General features: G+C 43.7%; 2 protein-coding genes across 5 annotated transcripts in view; both read left to right on the forward strand.

The window, feature by feature from the left end:
* The window catches only part of LOC119169192 (FMRFamide receptor-like), a 1,338,388-nt gene that overhangs the window by 1,251,862 nt on the left and 65,972 nt on the right, over positions 1–20,554 (forward strand). The gene's annotated exons all lie outside the window — the stretch shown is intronic.
* LOC142796174 (uncharacterized) lies at positions 1,959–14,304 on the forward strand. Its single transcript, XM_075886258.1, has 8 exons — positions 1,959–2,232; positions 5,628–5,737; positions 5,804–6,001; positions 6,066–6,153; positions 9,221–9,436; positions 11,004–11,178; positions 11,293–11,366; positions 13,983–14,304. Exons 1-8 carry the CDS (start codon positions 2,092–2,094, stop codon positions 14,241–14,243), a joined length of 1,263 nt encoding a protein of 420 aa, XP_075742373.1. The 5' UTR covers positions 1,959–2,091; the 3' UTR covers positions 14,244–14,304.

Consider the following 20,554-nt stretch of genomic DNA (forward strand, 5'->3'; position numbering starts at 1 on the left):
AAAACTGAATGCTGTGATGCAATCTAGGTCTGAATATCTAATAACATTGGTACTGATGAGGCCTTGCAAAACATGCTTTAAAACGTGAGGTATGCTTCCCTCAAGCACATCGTGCATCAGGTCCGGCGGTAGCTGCAGTGTTGCATCAAAGTACCAAATGTTTAAAAGGGGCGATTCACCTTTCACACCATAAAGTGCAGTGCTTAGTGGCTGGTTCACCCTAGCACCTTCAATGTGAGTTTCATGCAAACTCTTGTTTCGAATTCGCACATCCATTTCATGGAATACAGAGCTAAAAGTTGCATATGGTGCAGTGCAAAACCTGCACGGGCGCCCTCTGTTAAAACAACAGGTAAATCCACCCAGCCTATTCATAGAAAGGTTGTCGCCACTAAATGCAACGAGAATTGCTCTGACTTTAGCAGTAGCTGAATTTATGTGCACTGTAAAGCCGGTTGCTTCCAATCTCACAATGTCTGAAACAACAGGTTCCAAGATTGCCTTCATGCCATGCTTGTCAACAAGCCTGTATGGCGCAACAAGAGCTACATGTATGGAGCGTAGCTGTGACCTGTGACGAGCATGTAGGTTGAGCACACTAAAGTACACAACAATTACTTTATGAATGCCTCGTTTTGACCCCAAGGGGTTCACAATCTCGAGCTCATCGCTGTAAAGAACAAGAAACAGAGTGTATTGTGCCCCGTTCTCCAGAAGTGCCGACAGTTTTTCCTTGAAGAATACACCATCAAAAAAACTTCGGAGAACTGGTGATGGCTGCCCAATTGTGAAGCTTTGGTCTAAACGTTCACGAAAAGTCTCGGACAACATCAGGTTTTGGAGGACACGAGGTATAGGCACATACTGAAATGTCTCGCCAACAGCAAGAATGTGCTCCTCGGGTTTGACATAAGGAAGATGTTCCTTTGCGAAATTTTCCCGGAGTGACTTCGTGCTGGCACTTTGGAACACATCTTCCAGAAAGTCACAAGCAAGCAACTTTTGCACATCTTCTCCAGCAGAATCTAAGGGGATGTTTTGTTGTATTTGAGAAGCAAATGCCTTCATTATGTCAAAAAAGGTGTCCTTGAAATCGGCAAAAATGCTCTCTGTTATAGAGTGCGGCAGCTTGTGCACTTCAGCTACGCGAAAAAAAAGTAAACACATCTGCTTCTTGACTTTTAGTGTGAAGTCGTGAATAGAGCTAGAAGAACCGTGTGCAGTCACAGTGCAGGTACTTTCTTGTCCGTTGCTCGTATCTTCGGCAAATGAGCTCGAAGAAGGCAATTCTGCGTCGTCGAAAGCAGTGACATCTGTTGTAGCATCCAGCCGCGGTGTAACACTTCCTGCAGCGTTCCCCTGTTGAGGCTCGTCGAGCTCCACGTAGCTTCTATGGCAGCGGTAAATGTGTCTCCGGTACGATTCGAACTCGTGATATGTCTTTGCACACCCTTGCACACCACACATGACAGAAAAATCCGTATCGTGGCGATGATCTCTGATGTGCCATATGACCTTGCAAAACTTTGCCGACGAAAACGGGCACCGTGGGCACGTATGCATGGCGTGAATTTGTTTCACTCACACAAACTACGGCGATTCATTCCCGCAGAACAATCTGCGCGCACTGGGCCCGAAACTAGAGGAGCACAGCACAATAAAACGTCAGCCACGGCAACTAGCTTGAGCATACCATCACAGCAACAGCAACATTCCAAGACAAATACGATGATGAAGGAGATCGGCTCTACTAAGGAATTACTAAAAAATATGTGCTAATTTTATGTTGCGCTGCCTTCATTTCTTTTAAAGGCACATGCAGTTGGCGTAACTAAACTCTTCAACGTCAGAAATATCTTTTTATTATCAAATAAAAAAAAACTGCAGGTAGCGCGCACTACTACCTCTGAAGCCTTTCTAGAACTAGAGTAAAGAGGTAAAAGAACGAGGTGTTTATTTCTCCATCGCTGTGTGCCACTGTAGTACAAGCCAAGACAAGCACGTAAGCCGTTCGCCTCTTTCGCGCCTTGCTGAACTTGCCGTAGGACTGCTTCTCCGTTTGTGTGCTTTTTTCTTTTTGCTGCCGTGAAAATGTCGACACCGATTCAATGCTTGGTGTCATGGAAGGAGCGCAAGAAGATTATCTCCATTAACGGACACACCATGGAAGATGTCTTGGCTGCCGTGAAGGCTACAGATTTTGGAGATGTCGCGTCAACCGGCAGAATAGAGGTACGTTCTGGAAGTGCCTTTTGTTTTCTTCGCTCATACATTGCTCATACATGGCATTGCTGAGTAACCCAGGGGACCCATCTGCAATAGCGCGCGAATAGGAGAACAATACATGGCATTGCTGAGTAACCCAGGGGACCCATCTGCAATAGCGCGCGAATAGGAGAACAAAGAAGGAAAGTGTGTCCCAACTTGGGAGGCAGTCTTTTTTTTTTTACTTGAGGAGCTGCAATATTTTTGTCGTATATAGTGTACCTTTGTTAAGCACTTAATGAAAGCATAAATGTGGCGGTCGTGTTTCAGCACCGGTGCTCGTTCACGCAAGTAATTAGCACTGGCCTTATGTGCGTAAAGATAAACACCAAGGTAAAATACATAGTGTGTCACGTGTGATGTGTCAATTCGAAGGAAGTGGTGACGTAAACCAAATGAAAAAAATCGGATGCCTTTATTTGAATAGAACCTAAGTGTTTCATTTGTGTGAGCACCAGAAGCCACTCCAACAGTTCAGTCAGGGATAGTAGGTTGTGGTATGCTGGCCTTGTCAGTGCACAAATGGCTAAAGGGATTTGGATGAACCAATGCCACCAAGAAACGTGATAATGGGAAGCATGAATGTAGGGTGTAGTTGTAGCTTCTGTATTAGCTGCTGTGGCCACACTGTTACTGTGCACTTAATACAGTGCTAAGCCCCTGGCTGTATTTACTTCCACTAAAATGACGTCCCTTTTCCGTTTTGTAATGCAGCTGTAACGACAAGAAATAATGCCAGCCTTTTTGCTACTATGTTATCTATGTTACATTGGAGAAAGGGTCACTTTTGGCACAGTGAAAAATGCCAAAATGTTACTGTTACTGCGAAATGTTATGATGAATACCTTGCAACACTAGAGAATGCAAAGCATAAAATAAACTGAAATTTCATTGAATATAATAGGCTGCTCACAAGAAATGATCCTGCAGAGTATCAGCCATGCTTGCATCAAAGTAGTTATTGGCAGTAAAATCATAAGACGAAGAAAAGAAAACATGAGGACGAGTGCTGACAACGTATGGCAAAATTGCTGCTCCCGACACAAGTGTTTAATTAATTTGCATCTTCTCGAAGCCACCTATTCATTCACCACTCAGCCTGTCCCACATACATTTTGCCCACGGTGCAAGAATACTTCAGGTGAACGAACGTTGCGAAGCGAGCGCTTGGCGGGGAGGTACCGATTATGTTCTCGTTTGCGGCATGCCGATAGATGGCTCGACAGACTGAGGACCATGGCGGGCTGTTGGCAAAATCCGCAAAGCACATCCAGCACGTGGGCGGTGGGTCCCAATCTGAGAAAACTGGCCTATCGCACGATATCAACCACGCGACACCCATAGAGCGGCACCACTGAAAAGGGGGGTGATAAGGGAACGGGGTTGATGGCGGCGCGAAGTTGTTGTGGCGACAATAAATGAGCGCCGTTACTTTCTTACGTCACGGGGTTTTCCTACACCCAGATGGGGGGGGGGGGAGAGAAGCCGGGGCAAAATTTGTAGCGCCATCTCTCGGGCCTCTTGCGAACCAGAACATTATCAGGCAGCGAATAGTCCCGGCGTTCACTCACCTAGAATATTCTTGCACCGTGATCTTGCCGCATCAGCATTGAATTTCTTAGATGCTGCCTGTAGCACACATGGTCTTTTTCTTGAAACAAGTGGCACTGCCTCTTACCTTTTGTTCAGGAAGTGATGTATAACCAGCTTCAAGGGTGCTGAAAAACACCATGTGAGCACTAGTGTGTCCAGCTGTCATTTTTATTTGATGCGACACACTATGGAAAGAAGGAATGACAGTAGTATTACTAATTCTGCATCATGCTCATGCACCACCATCAGTAGAACTTCAAGCAGCGACACGAGCAGATGACATGCAAAACCAGCAGTAATTAGTCTCAATTTAGCTTGGAAAGCTGGGCCACACCCTGTGTGTGCAGGAACGAAATACTGCATTCCACATGGCAGATGGTTCACTAGCTCCTTTTGCTCTCAAAAGGGCAACAAGCTCTATGAGAGGGTGAATACTCCTAGCTAACACAGCTGGTGAAGAAGTGCATAACAAGGTCAAGAAATCTTATGCTACTTTTTGACAAAAGATCATTTGTTAGTGTGAACAAATTCCGAGCGATTTCGAATGTTCTGATGATGCTTTGTGCTTCTTAATGCTTCCCCATTGTAGACGTAAATATCGCTAGAAGATCGACCACATTCCGAACATGTGAACCACTTATAAACCAACCGATTCTCCAGAAAGTCACCGAGAACTGGTGCCGAGCCTGAGTCAATACATGTGTTTTTGGCACATTATAGGCACTGCCAGCTGTATAGGAAAAGCACAGATGGAAATCAAGCAACTGGAAACAAGCAATGAAACTCCAGCCTTCCATGCTGGCCTCCTCGTGCGCCCCTCGCATTTCTTCATCTTTCAATGTTTCTCTGTCTCCTCTTCACAAACATTGCACTTGTCGTTCCTGAAAGCCTCATTCATAGCAGAGCCTGTTGCTCTTTGAGTTCACTTATTTGAAGAAGAAAAAAAGTATCGAACTGTCCATCATTCAAAATTCATTATACCACACTCGCACACACAAGACGCAGCCCTGCTTTTCGAGACTGACTACTGCTGGTTTTCTGCATCATCTGCTCATGTCGTACTGAAGTTCATCTGACAAGCTGCAGTCAGTCCCGACATCCATAGGGTGTAGTGTCGAATCAAGGAGGCTGGCAGACGTGCTACTGCTCACATGTGCTCTCAGTGCCCACGAAACAGGTGGTACGTGTTGCCTAGTGAACAAAAAGAGAAGAGGATGTGCTGCTTGTTCCAAAAACACACAAAGTCTGCCACATGCATCGTCTATAAAATTCGATGTTCATAATGAATTACATACAGCGCGATATGGACTTTTTTATGCAAAACCAACTAGCCCAAAGCTTCACTCGATGTTCATGCAGCAAGATGTATGTGGGATTTGCTATTCAGTTGACATTCAGCGCCTATCCTCATGTTTTTTTTTTTTCTTCGTCCTGTGTTTGTGCTGTTAATTTATCTGATACAGTTGATATTCAGCGTCTATCCTCATGTTTTCTTTCTTCGTCCTGTGGTTGCGCTGTTAATTTATCTCGTACACGCGCCAACTAGCCTGTCTTTTGCCACTTGAAAGTAAAACTGGTATGTGTAAATAAACATGACAGGGACATGGAAAGAATGAACAAGAACAGTTTGCCACTTGTTCACTTCATGCATACAAATTGCACCTGTGTGGCTAGCATAGTAATGTCTTTGAAATAATACTGACAGCTGAAAGTTTTATTATTTGTTGCCCACGGTAATTGTGTTTGTATAAGCATTAAATTTCTTTCAGGTTTACAATGCACAATTTGAAGCTTATGTCGACCCTCCAGGGAACCATGTCTTTTGTGATGGGAGCAAAATTAGAATAATCACTGATGAGGCCATGCCTCATGCTTGCAGGTGAGTAGCTCAACTTCGAATTGTTGCACCAAACTGAAAGCCTGCTGATTTTTATCCTGTTTTCAGCACAAATGAACTGCTTGTGGTTTCTCCCGAGTTGGAGCCATCAACTACTCAACCTTTTCACGGAAGTGATTATAGACTGCCACCCCTTCCCTTAGACCTAAAAGTTGCCATTGGCAATACAGAACTCGGAAAAGTTTCGAGTCGGACAAAATCAAGGATTGTGTCTTGGTTAAGCCACCATTTGATGAACTTCACTGTGTAAGTGCCTCCGTACTCTCCTGTATATTATTGAATACCGGCTGAACATTTGTTGCTTTCATAGATACCCAGGAAGGCGGCTCTATGAGGCTGCTTCAAAGGCACTCGTTGTTGAATACCCTGTCCTTAGAGACACAATTGGTACTGGTTGGGTAAGTGAAATTTTTTACGATTTGGACATATCGCAATATCCACAGAAAATGTTTGGCAGATTATGATAATGCTATCAGTTGGAAAGAAAAAGGGACTGGAAAAGAAAACGGTGAAACATATAAGATTGTTTGAATAACTATATTCTTTGCATTCTCGAGACATCATATCGGACCGGCACGGTGATATTAAAATTGTATATTGTGTGTGCTGCATGCTAATTAGTAACAATCTGGTGTCACGCGGAATGCACTATTTTACGTGCAATTTTCGAACCTGGCTTGTGGCATGTTTTGTCACTTCTAGAACTAAGGAGTAGCTGGTGCCTCATTTGTGCACCAACATCTGCTTTCATGGCAATAAAAAAAAAAGCAAAATGTATGTGAATGGGAAAACTAGGAATAAAGAACGAAAACAAACATTTGAGAGCTACAAGGCTAAACATAGAATGTAGCACAAGCAAGTAACAAGTCCTTTTATCTGAGGGCGGAGGGGGGGTGAAGGAGCACAAGTGCACATTAGAATCGGGGTTTGCACTATTTTTTTTTTTTCATGTAAATGTTGTGTGCGTTGGAGTTGGGTAAGTCGGTAAGCTAATGTATGGGTCATTGTATGGGTCATTCAACGCCAACTTGTACGAGCCTTGGCGCTCAACCATCTGCGATATCAACAATGGACCATCCATATAAAGCAAGAAGTGGCCCGCCGAAATATTTTTGGGTGAAAAAAGGTCCTCAGGATCAATAAACAAAGTTCTTCACTGACTGACTGGGAGCAGCAAGCCACACATGAAGTTTTTTCGGAAAGCTTGAAACTTTAGCTTGTAACACGCGTAGTGAAAAAATCTGGTCTTTCCAAATTAAGTTAGGACAAAATTTTTCCTATAGAATGATGGTAGGCTTTTTACTAAAAATAGGTTTAACAAACTTTTATGTTTGCATGGGTTTTTATGTTACCTTAAATATGGACACAATTTTTAATGTTTGGGATTTTTTTACAAACAGACTACATTTAGTGATATGCAATATTTTGTATTGTTTGAGTGTCAGAAACTTTTACTGTCACACAAAAAATAGTTTGAGACACATATACTGTCAAATGGCTTGCAAAGCTGGCGACAAAGTTGCATAAAAGGTAATTTTTGCTCTAGTTTAGTCGTAAATTTTACACTGAGGTTGTTCTAGTAAAATTATGCTAAATAGCATATTTACTAGCAACATCAATTATCTATTCGTGGAGACAGTTTTATCAAATTACTTTTTGTTTTAAGAAAGTTAAATATTTGTGAAGTGTACTACTGGTTCTTGCACGTGTTCTGTCATCGAAGAAATGCGTCTAGCAGTAAGTAAAACATACGTTGGCTCAAGTTCTGCAGCGGAACATCTAGACTACATAATCGCATAATCATCGTTGCATTGTTGTCTGTGCTTACTGTAATGTTTTATATTGAGTATTAGCCTTGGTCAGTGAGAAATGCGAGCCCTACTGGAGTGTGTTTAACCTCGTACGGCTTCCATTGATGGCCCGCATTGTCTGATTACATAAGGGGTAATTAACACTCATGTGTGTGATACTTTGTTACCTACACATTTAATTAAATGTGGGAAAAGAAAAAGATATTTGTTGCTTGAATATACCAGATAAGTTGCACTTATGAACACACACAATCCTATACAAGTGATGATGTTTGACCAGTGCCATAGGTTGGTGCAAAATTATGTGTCCTTGATATAGCAACATATATTTTTATGAACCGTAGTGTTCTTCCCACTTTTAAGTGTGAAGAACACTCTATTGTTGTGGTTGCAGATTGCAGCTTCATTTGCATCGGATGAAGGATCCTGCAGATGCTTAAAAGTTTTTTTTATAACTTGACACATGCCTAAATTAGGCTCAGGGCTCTTTAACGAGATATCATGCTTGCGATAGTTCTGCTTGCGAATGTTTCTGCTTGCGAATGTATCATGCTTGCGAATGTTTGCGATAGTTCTAGGAGCACCTGACAGCAGGCCTGCTGTGGCGAAGCATGAAGATACAGACGTGCGAGAGATAATTGAAGCTGATGCTATCTTTCGCAAAGGTGACACGTGCGTAAGTGCACCGTCAGTTGACCTGTTAGATCGGGAAAGTGGCTAGTGGATAGACTGGTGGCACCACTGTGCACGGATATATAGCTTGGCGTTTCCTGAAAATAAAAATTGTTGAAGCTAGCGCATTGTGTTGTCCACTCCCTCATGTCCCTGTCTCTTAGCGCTCAATATGTCGTCAAGTTCTATTTACCAGCAAGCCCAAAAAATGGCACTATCAAAATACAATACGCTTTGAAATATTTTAGATCACGTGCACACAAAATTTAAAAATGAAATTTTGAACTCAATTTTCTCCTCTATCAATACACCTATGATGGTGAAATAAATTACGCTATAGAACTCTGAGCACAATTTATCAATCTTAACAAATTCATTGTTTCTCTTTTGTGTCCCTTTAATGTGTTGCACCTAACATCATGTTTCTTTTTATCTCAAATATTTGTTTATGTAGCATGAACTTCAATGAGACCACTACGTAATCTCTATGTAAATAGTCTTCCAAAGTCCAATATGCTTATTTGCAGGACTCTTGGAAAGTATCCATCCAGTATAAATTCGGGTACATGCGAAGAACTCTCAGTACTCTGCCTGCTGTGCAGGAAGCCAAGGAGGTCTATGGAAAACGGAAACCTCAAGATAGTGCCATTGCTGCACAAACTAAACGGCAACGCCGCGTGGTAGCAATTTCTGTTTTTAAGTTCATTTCAATGTTTTACAAGTAACATTTGCATGGGGCTTAGCTCGCTAATAACAGTCTACGGCTTCATCATCGCTTGAGTAAGTGAAATGTTTTGGCACTAAAACGGCACTCCGCATGAGCTGTCTTTTTCTGCTTCAACAAGCCCCATTTTAAAAAAAATAAAAAATGTGGGGGGGGGGTTAATGACATAACTAGGTAGCAGCATGTTGCCTTAATTCCAGGAAGACTATGGTTGCCTTATACAAGTGTTCGTTCTACTTTTTTTTTTTACCCTGTTAGACAACAAGCATCCCATATGATGACCACGATGAAGGTGTTTTAGTGGGACACTTGGAATTCATGTCCAAAGAGATGTCGAAGCGTGCTCCGGACCTCCAGAAATTGAGCGAATCGATGAAGCAGACACGCTCTTCTAGGAGGTCGTGGATGAAAGATACAGTGCCTACAACAGCTGAGATACTTGAAAAGTATCCCGCTTTAGGAAATGTTGAGATGGTCAGTATCATGTGAATGCAGCATCTGCATTGCATGCTTTCACTTACGATATTTACCAGCTGTCTTTTTGAAACTTGAATAGGTTTTCAAAAGTAGCTTGTGAACAGGTTAGTGGGTCCTTAGCTGTACTACATTGAAGCAGGCATTGCTTGCACAACAGTGCTATGGTCAAGTTTTTAAGGAATTATTCATTCATTCTTTACTGACTTAAAGCCTCATTTTTATGTTAAATGCATGCAGGGAAGCAAGAGGCTGTCTGCTTAGCTATTTCGAGCATATTTCTGCTTCCCAGACCACTGGCTCCAAATCTGTTTTAAAATTTAAGTATGTTCACACTCTAACAAAGTTTACCAAAAAGCGTCCCGTGGATGGTTCGATACGATCATTATACAGTCCCAAATCCTTGACTACCAGGCTTATGAAAGCAGTAGAATACTAGCACGAAAACACATGGAGAAAAGAGTGGACGACACACTGCACTTCTCGCAACATAGTTTATTGCTGCAGCTGTAACATGCGCTTAAATACATGTAGGTGCAACTCCTCAAGTATATAATTAAAATTATGTTACACACCTTCGTGTTTTTTTAATTAGGTGTATGTTACGGCTGCAGCAATAAACTATGTTGTAACAAGTGCAGTGTGCCGTTCACTCTTCTTCTGTCCATGTGTTCTCGCGCTAGTATTCTACTGTCATGAATATCCAACAAGCCTAAGCCGCTACCAGTGTTATGAAAGCACTTGACACTAACTCCTGGCTTTTTTATTTATTTTTTGTTTGTTTGACAAAGCATTTTTAATTGATTTCATTTCAGTGGGCAAACACTGGCCGACATGTAAAATAATAACATGTTTATGCCACCATTCCACAATAGCAATAGCAAAACAGATTGCAGTAAATGACTTGTGCATTGAGACAACTTTGTCTGCTTAGTTTTATATATTTGCTTTTGCATTTATTTTTCTTTTTTTACTCATGATGGCTGTCAGCTACAACAGAAATTTTCGAGAATGTCTTATGATGTTGCCAAAAAAAAAATAATTTTGGGTAGCAGATGGCACATAGTGTTGATAATTTGAATCATCATCATCAGCCTGATTACGTCCACTGCAGGACAAAGGCCTGCAGTGGAGTCAATATTTGAGTCAATTTTTTTTTTTCGTGCTCAAATTCAGACAAATCTGAAAATGCATCAAGGTATATTGGGCATTGTCCATTCGCATTCACTCTGACGTAAGCACTGAAATGATGCCATAAACTGCATTTGAATCATTTTTTTTTAGGTTAGTATCATTCTGACAACAACTACACCTGCAGAAGCAAATAAACTTGTTTTTGATAAAATAAGCCACTTCGCGATATAAAAATTTTTTAATGTGTTCAGCCAAAAAAAATTGGGACCTGCTCTGTAAATATCTAGATACACCCATGTGTGTTTTTGTTTTCTCTACGACGAATTGACTGCCAAGTGTCTTTTTGACCTTCATTTCATTTATATGTTAGCTGGAAACTTGTTGCCCAGATTTGTAATTGCAAATTAATTTAAATATACTTCTATGATTATAGCTTCATGAAGAATTTACAGCAATAACAAGCATCCAGATGGAAAAAAAGCTGTTGGAATTTTTCAACAACTTTGGACCCAGGATTCTGGAGCTACTGAAAACTCGCCATTCAACAAAGGACCTGGTGAAGGAGCTCGAGAAGGAGCTTGAAAAACTGGAAGGCAATAGCCGTAAATGTAAGTATGTAAAGTATGTTCAGTCATTCTAGGTTCTCTTTGTATTACTGTTGTGATATTGCTGTGTGATTGTGATATTATTGCTGTGATATTGCAATAACAATCCTTTTCCAGATCGATTTGCAGTTGCCTTAATAGAACTCCTCCCACTGCTGCTGAAAGAGAAGCCGAAATTTCTGAGGGGCCCTGTAAGTAACTTTACGTTTCATTTAGTAAAGTAAAGCATATTGAAAAGGAAACGGCACAATTTTTTTGCACAGAAACAATGGTAAAGTGAAAAATAAAAACTTTTGACATAAATTTCATTGCACCCTAAAAGTTTATATGTTAAGGAAAACCCTATTATAATAAACACTAAAGCGTGACATGACCTTTTGGAATGACCATGCCTGCTTCTTTAGAAATGAGCATTTCTTCTGCATCTGTTTGTCGCAGAGGGAATTGTCATTTCTAGATGAGCACGTGTGCTTATGCCAGAAGGTCATGTCGTGCTTTAGCGTTTCCGTTGATAAATTTTCTCTTAGTATATTGCAATGCATATTATCTTGATGTATTCGGGTCTCACCCGCAATGTTTGTTTACAAGACTCCACTCAGACCACGGCGTGGTGTGTTGGAAGCCTCACGATTGTGTTAGATGATTCCGTTATGATTGCGCGCCGGACGCCAATACAGTCGACGTCCGATTTCCCGGACCCTCAAGGGACCACGAAAACGTCCGCAAAAACGAATGCACGTGAAAATGCACCTTTTCTTGTAGGTATTTTTCGCTGACTGAGAGGGTAATGACCGGAGTACAAGATTTCCATTGCAATTCAGCCAATACATCGTTTAGGTGGCTCTGAAAATAGCCGTTTATTTATAAAAAAAATCTGACGTGGCCTGCGCTACCTCATAGGTCAGCACTTGGGCGCGAAGTAGTCGCCTATTTTCTTTTGCACGACGTTCCTCTTGCCCGCGATCATGTCTGCCTCAATTTCAGTCAACGTCATGTTGCTGCTGTACATTGATGATAGTGTCATCAGTGCTCACGTCAACTCCGAGCTCGTTGGCTGGGTAGGTGATGGCTCTTCGTTCACGGTGTCAGAGTCGTCGGAATCCTCCGTAACTTGACGAATGATTTCGTGATCGGTTAAGTCCGCACATAGCTCAAGGTCTTTGTCAGCGTCGGCGAAGCCCTCAAAGGTTATCCCAGCTGGAATCGACACGCCGGCAGGGCGCAGGACGAAGGAGCAGTTGGTGCCATCGCTGTAAATGGTGAATCCGCTAGACGAAAAGTGCAGCACGAAACGGCTAGGAACTCGATGGATGCTGGAGGTCGGGAAACGTGATCACTGAAGATAGCGCGCAGCAGCAAACGATCAACCGCAGGCACGACTGCAGAGCTGACAAAACAACACGTGAACGAACTCAGCGAGGTTTGGCTTGGCTAAGCCGCGGCTAGCAATAGATTGACACATGCGGTTTCGAGGTTACGGCAGCCGCGGCGCGGTGCGGGAGTTGGCAACGGTGCGAGTATGGCGGGTTCGAGGATATAAAAACAAACAAAATGGCGGCGTCAATGGTAACTTTCGGTCGGCGGTTAACAGTAAAAAGTACGGGAAATTGGATGCCAAAGGCTATAAGCGTCCGGAATTTCGGACTTTTTAATACATTGACTCTATGGGGAACTTGACGGTGCCGCAGATGAGTCCGGGAAATCGGGCATGTCCGGAATTTTGGGCGTCCGGGAAATCCGACGTCGACTGTAGTCTTGCTTCGTTGAGTGATTACGCGGCCACCATTGATAATGCTGGAATCTTTGATCGCACATGTATAAAAACAAGCACGCTTTACCACCTGTCAGAGGACCAATGGACATCGCTTTGTTCGCCACTAACAGTGCAATGTACAGATGGGCCACGTCTGCGTATAGCGCGTGAGCAGCCGGCCTTGCTTTGCGGCACGACACCTTGTGTGGTCATTGCGGGTTGTGATGTCGCGTGCACAGGAGCATGCACAGCTTTACAGACATGCGGGCCTGTTTTGCACAGGTGAGAATGGTGGAAAGTGTACCTGTTTAGCCAAAGATTCGCGATCCCTCAGGGCACTTTCGTCACATCTATTTCATAAAACAAAGGGCATTTTGATGGATATAGCGAGCCTGCACCAATGATGCAAGCTTTGTGGCTTTTTTGAGGCATGCGATTATATGTAGATATGATGATGCCAACAGCTGCGGAAAAAAAAAAGTCTAGACGGCCACAGAATCAAAACGATCACAAAGAGTGCGTTGTTTTGCAGCGTGTGTTATCAGTCGAAACGCGCCTCTTCTTATGCAATAGATATGACCAAAGTGCCTTGAGCGAGCGCGGATTTTTGGTTAAACAAGCACACCTGCCAACGTTGTCACCCGTGCAGAGCAGGCCTGCACGTTTGTAAGGCCGCGCATGCTCCTGTGCACGCGGCGTCACAACCTACAACGGCCGCAAGGTGTCTTGCCACAGAGCAACGCCGGCTGCTCGTGCACTATACGCAGACGTGACTGCGGCTGTACATTATTTGCAAAGTGTCTTTTCCTTTCGCGGCCACAAGTTCAGCGAAATAAAGATTTAATCTTCGGCAGCCCGACTGCTTGCTTCGTCCGGATCATGACTCTGTGACAATATATACGTTTCATGTGCAATGAAATTTGAGTCACGAGTCAACTCTCATTTGTGTTGTTTCTTTTATTATTCGTTGTCACCATTTGAAAAAAATTTGCTCTTTTCCATTTTTTAGCATTTTGATTCTGCTAATGGCTAATACTAATGTTTAACTTTACAGGACATCTACCCTGCTCTTTGTTTTGAGGGAACAAGTATCAGAGAGGCCGAAGAAATGACCGTAGTGTTTGAGGCATTCAACATTCATGTCGTCGATGTTATAGCCGGCATGACGGCTATCATGGAACTGTATTGGGTACTGGACATCATGTACTCGGAGAGTAACAAAAACACCTTAACGCTCCTCGAGTACTTTTGTGGACTACCAAGTGTGCCCAGAGCACCACTACTTTTAAGGACGATTTCGTCGATCAAGAGCTGATCTGACAGCAATGTGCAATAAGCAGAGCTTATATAATAAAGATTGAAGTGTGTGTATCAAATGCTGAAAGTTATGTATTTATGGCATGTTAGATGATGAAACTTGTGGTTTTCGTCATGTCTGCAGAAAGCCTTTCACCAACAACATGCACAAGAAATCTAGTTGTAGAGCCGCACTTCACCTATATTTGGGATCCTCTCATTATCTGAGGTTTCCTGCACTTTACCGTGCAACTAAAGCAGTCGGAGAGTGATTAGCGATTAGTATGTTACTGAAGTTTCTAAGTTCGTAATGTTTTTATCAAGTAGTGTGGGACGTGTTACGATTTGCACTTAGTAAGTGGTTAGGACCAATTACTAACTGGTTGCTAAGAGGGTAGTATTTGTTACAAACATGCTGCTTGCTTTATTTACTAAGAGGGTAGTATCTGTTACTAAGAGGCTGCTTGCTTCAGTTACTAAGAGGGTAGTATGTGTTACTAACATGCTGCTTGCTGCAGTTACTAAGAGGGTAGTATCTGTTACTAACAGACTTCTTGCTGCAGTTACTAAGAGGGTAGTATCTATTACTAAGATACTGCTTGCTTCAGTTACTAAGAGGGTACTATCTGTTACGAGCATGCTGCTTGCTGCAGTTACTAAGAAGGTAGTATTTGTTACTAACAGACTGCTTGCTGTAGTTACTAAAATAGTAGAACCTGTTACTAAGAGGGTAGTATCTGTTACTAAGGTACTGCTTTCTTCTGTTACTAAGAGGGTAGTATCTGTTACTAACATGCTGCTTGATTCAGTTACTAAGGGGGTAGTACTTGTTACTAACACGCTGCTTGCTTCAGTTACTAAGAGGGTAGTATATGTTACTAAGATGCTGCAACTTCTGTTACTAAGAGGGTAGCACCTGTTACTAAGATGGTAGTATCCGTTACTAACATACTTGCTTAGTAGCGGTTACTAAGCCTCTTGTTACTAACTCCAGTTACTAAGAGGGTAGTAACATATGTGACAAGCACTTAGTAAGTGAAACTTAGTAAGTATTACAACCCTTTTTTTAAGAGTGTAGTGCTTCACAGTCTTTGCGAGACGTGGCCAGTAGTAGGAGCGTTGAATCCGTTGCAGCGTGCGCGTATAGCCGAGGTGTCCAGACGATGGCTCATCATGACACGCACGTAAAATGTCACCAGGAAGCTTAGTTGGCGCAGCAAGCAGATACATAGCTTGTGTAGGATGAAAGTTCTTTTTGTAAAGCACTCCATCGCGGAAACAAAAGGAGGATAGTGAGCGTGCAAAGCTTCGAGGAGGGTGGGAATTGTGTCCTTCCAGGTGGTCAATCAGCGGAATGAGCTCCGAGTCGTGACGCTGTTGCTCAGCCAAGCGGGTTGCTGATACGGCAGAAAGAAAAGTGTCGTCGTCTTTAAGGTCAGTGTTGGCATTTTCGACCGGTGCACGTGAGAGACAGCCGGCGTCGGTGTGTTTCCGCCCTGATTTGTGGACGATGGTGACATCAAAATCTTGTAGCCGAAGGCTCCATCGTGCTAGAGGACCTGAGGGATCTCTGAGAATTGCGAGCCAACAAAGGGAATGGTGGTCGCTAACTACCCTGAATGGGCGGCCATACAAGTATGGGCGGAACTTTGTTATGGCGCAGACAACAGCGAGTCATTCCTTCTCGGTTGCAGAATAGTTTTTCTCCGCTGGGGATAACGTTCTGCTCGCATAAGAGATCACGCGCTCTACGCCATTATACCACTGAACTAATACCGCTCCTAGTCCAACGTTGCTGGCGTCAGTGTGTAATTCCGTGTCAGCGCTTTCGTCAAAATGACCCAGTACAGGCGGAGCCTGGAGGAGGTTTCGGAGGGTGCCGAACGCATGACACTGATTGGGACCCCAAACAAACGAGGCACCGTCTTTTGTAAGCTTGTTGAGGGGTTCAGCAATCTTCGAAAAATTTTTGACAAAGCGCCTGTAATACGCACAGAGCCCCAGAAATCGGCGTAGTTCACGCTTATTTGTGGGCACGGGAAAAACGGCAACAGCACGGGTTTTCTCCGGATCTGGGTGAATGCCGGCACGGCTCACAACGTGACCAAGGAACTTCAGTTCTTCATATCCAAAATGACATTTCTCGGGTTTGAGAGAAAGCCCCGCTGTTCTGATTGCCTGAAGTACTGCATGAAGGCGTTGGACGTGTTGTTCAAACATGTCTGCAAAGACTACGACGTCATCAAGGTAAACAAGACATGATTGCCATTTGAGCCCTGTGAGAACTGTATCCATCATTCTTTGGAAAGTAGCTGGCGCTGAGCATAGACCGAAAGGCAACACTTTAAACTTGTACAGGCCGTCGGGAGTAATAAACGCCGTCTTTTCGCGGTCGCGCTCATCCACTGCGATTTGCCAGTAGCCGCCACGTAAATCCATGGAAGAAAAGTATTTAGCATTGCGTATACGGTCCAACGAGTCATCTATCCGGGGTAGAGGATAAACGTCCTTTTTGGGTGACCTTGTTCAGTTTACGGTGATCAACGCAAAAACGCAACGTACCGTCCTTCTTCTTTACTAGCACAACTGGCGAAGCCCAGGGACTGGTTGATGGCTGGATGACGTCGACCTGAAGGATCTGCTTGACTTGGTCACGTATAGCGTCTTGCTCTTTTTTCGACACCCTATAGGCGTGTTGTCGGATGGGTCTCTCGGAGGGTTCCGTGATGATATGATGCTGAGTAAGTGGTGTCTGTTTGACCTTTGACGTAGTGGAAAAGCAGTCTTGAAATGAGCCGAGTAAACGCAAAAGGCTTTCTCGTTGAGGCGAAGGTAGTCTCTCGTTTAGGCCAAGAGTGCTCGCGAAGGCCTCGTCAGGGAGCCCATTCGATGAAAATAAAGCTAACGTGGGCGAACCATCGGCATCAGCAAGTTCTTCACAATATGCAATGGCAGTGTGTCTCGCTAGGTGGCGGTGGTGTCCTGTTGGGTGCCCATCGTAGTTTGCAGTGCTGTCGTGTTGTCATTAGTTTCCCACTCGAAATACTGTTTATTCGATGCACAGCTGCGTATCCTCCTGTCATAATTGGCGTATGCTATCGCCCCCCAGATGCCGACGCCTCCTTCGTACCCAATTTCCACGACGCGTTGCAGTTGGTCTCAACCCTACACCCCAACACGCGTATTGCAATTTTTGGTGATTTTATTCTTCCGGCTAATGGCTGGTGCAACCCCGCTATCACGCCGGCGCACAAAAGCGTCGAAAGCGATTTCATAAACACGTGTCTTTCGTTCGGGCTTTCGCAGTTGGTCACATCACCCACAAGAACTACAAACCACTCGAACAATCTACTTGACCTGGTTCTTGCTTCTTACCCCGATAGTTTCTCCCCACTCACCTATCTCGATGGTATCAGTGACCATGCTATCATTAATGGTACGTTTCATTGCCTACACAAACGCCCACCGGAATTATCGAAAACAATAACACTTTACGATAAAGGTAAATATCTCGAAATGAACGCTGAACTGAGCCACTTTTGTGATTCGTTCTTGTTGGATTTCGAAACTCGCTTGGTTGAAACAAATTGGTCAATCTTTAAGTATGAAACGCAACGTTTGATTGCAAAATACATACCTACAAAAACGATAACAGAGCGGATCGCATCCCCATGGTTCAGCGTTACTTTAAAGCGGCTCAAAAGAAAAAGAAATAGGCAATTTAGAGCGGCAAAAACATCCACCGACCCACGCACATGGGATAAATATCGAGCAACATCGAAAAAGTTCGATTCACTCCTGTCTAAATCCAAACGCACCTTCTTCTCGTCGACACTGCCAGCTCTGATTCGCACTAACCCTAAGCAGTTCTGGAGGACCATTAACCCCAAACACGTAAACCCTACAGTTTCCTTGCTTGACTCCTCAGGAACGGCTATTCCTGACTGCAAGGTTGCCGAGTCCCTTAACTCCACATTCTGCTCAGTATTCACCCGCGAGCCAGACGACGGCTTTATGTCCCTTTCTACTAAATTGCACTCCATCATGCCCAGCATTACATTCCAACCACACGGCATCTCAAACGTCATTGACTCCCTGAAGCTATCTTCGGCCTCAGGCGTCGACGGCATCAATGCAAAAATTCTTAAAAACACCAAACACCTCTCTAGCATCATTCTTAGCCATATCTTCCAGCAGTCCCTCTCAACAGGTTCTGTTCCCCAAGATTGGAAAACAGGAAAAGTGGTACCTGTCCCCAAGAAAGCCTCAGAAAACGCGTTTCGTCCAGTCTCTCTTACATGTGTTTGCTCTAAAATGATGGAACATATCATTTACACGCACATAGCTAGCTTTCTGAAATCCGCAAAGGCCTTTCATCCCAATCAACATGGCTTCCAAAAAGGTCTCTCCTGCGACACTCAATTGGCACTCTTCCTAAGCGACATTAATTCTAAATTAGACATTAACGTCCCCGTCGATGCTATTTTCATAGATTTCGAGAAGGCCTTCGACAAAGTTCCCCACAAGCGTTTGCTATCTAAACTTTCACATTTGAACCTTGACGAACATGTATTTGCATGGCTTTCAAACTTTTTAACTAACCGACAGCAGTTTGTCTACGCTAACAACAGTTCTTCATCCTTATCTCCTGTCCTATCAGGTGTTCCTCAAGGGACGGTCTTCGGGCCCTTACTTTTTCTCATATACATTAACGACCTACCAGACAATATTTCTTCAAGCATTCGGTTGTTCGCGGACGACTGCGTCATTTATCGCCCCATTATCGATACCAGTGATAACGCAGCACTTCAGCAAGACCTAAGGAAGATAGACGAATGGTGCAACAAATCGCTCATGGTGCTAAACGTTCACAAAACATCCATCATGTCATTCCACGGGCGTCACTCCTATTCCACGTACAAATATTTTTTAAGTGGCTCCGCTATATTTCCTGTCTCGTCCACTAAATATCTAGGTCTTCTTTTTTCTCATGACCTTACATGGTCATCCCACATAAATCGCATTACCAGTGACGCGAATCGCGCGCTGGGCTTCCTCCGACGTAACATTAACCTGGCTCCGTCCACAGTTAAATTATTGGCCTACGAAACGCTTGTTCGCCCAAAGCTGGAATTCGTGTGTGCAGTCTGGGACTTACGACAAGGTAACTCAAGTACTATCCTTGAATCTGTTCAGAACCGTGCGGCCAGATTCATCTTTTCCGATTATTCATACCACACAAGCGTAACACTTCTTAAACGTAAAGCTAAATTGCCAAGTCTCAAAACACGACGTACAGTAGCACGATTTTGCCTCTTCCACAAATTCTACTACTCGTTATCATGCGAAAGCCTCCACATAAAAACTGCTCACCACCCATCGAATCGCCTCAACCACTCAAAAGCAGTATACCCACCTCGTGCACGCACTACCGCCTATCTAAATTCATTTCCTGTTCTGACAGCCACCGAATGGAACAGCCTTCCTGAAAGTGTCGTCACCAAAACAAACCCGACTCTGTTCAAAGCTGCCGTTGAAAAACTTCTGTACTGATTATTTTTGTGTCATGTATGCGATTATCCTTAGTGGTGTTATCTGCTTCGCTGGTTGGCATTGTATGCTTTTTATGCTTCGTTGGTATGCTTCGTTGGTATGCTTCGTTGGTTGGCATTGTATGCTTTTTATTAACAGAGCGTGCTTGACACCCTTTCGTGATACGCTCGTGCAGTTTTTGTTTTCTTTTTTGTTTTCTTTTTTTGTGTTTGTTGATCAGTTGTGTAATTTTCGTGCTTCAACACCCCTCATGTAAAACCCCACTCATTGGGGTCTTTGAGGTACCTGTAAATAAATAAATATTCGTCGCTGAAGTTCGTGACTAGCAGGTGAACATGCCTATTGCTAGGCTGAATGATTCCTCGGGCAACGCAGATTTGTCGTGAAATGAGGAGAGACATATTGGCCTTTGCAATTACCACGTCAGACATGTCCTGTCCCAATTCTACTTCGACAAAGAGGCTGCTTCGAGGTGGGAGAGTCAGAGAATCGTCGGTAACACGAAGCGCTTTTTTCCGGAATTGTGTACTGTCAGTTGCAGCGCAAAAAAGATCCTCGAACGACACAAGTAATTCACGGAGGTCGATGACGGCGCCGTATTCACGAAGGAAGTCCATTCCTAGAATGACTGGCCGAGAGCACACGCGGAATACGAGGGAAGAGCCCGCAAATGTCGACGTACGTATACGAATGCGTGCCGTGCACATACCGGTAGGCATCACCAGATGGCCCCCTGCCGTGCGCAACTGGGGTCCTTGCCATGGTGTGGTAACCTTC

Source organism: Rhipicephalus microplus, chromosome 2, assembly GCF_043290135.1.
Source record: "Rhipicephalus microplus isolate Deutch F79 chromosome 2, USDA_Rmic, whole genome shotgun sequence".
In the NCBI taxonomy this organism is placed as follows: Eukaryota; Metazoa; Arthropoda; class Arachnida; order Ixodida; family Ixodidae; genus Rhipicephalus; species Rhipicephalus microplus.

Bases quoted from the DNA above. Each gene is read 5' to 3' on its own strand.
- LOC142796174 (XM_075886258.1), top strand. From the start codon at position 2,092: ATGTCGACACCGATTCAATGCTTGGTGTCATGGAAGGAGCGCAAGAAG. The intron at 6,002-6,065 runs GTAAGTGCCTCC...TTGCTTTCATAG, and splicing joins CATTTGATGAACTTCACTGT to ATACCCAGGAAGGCGGCTCT. The intron at 6,154-9,220 runs GTAAGTGAAATT...TTACCCTGTTAG, and splicing joins ACACAATTGGTACTGGTTGG to ACAACAAGCATCCCATATGA.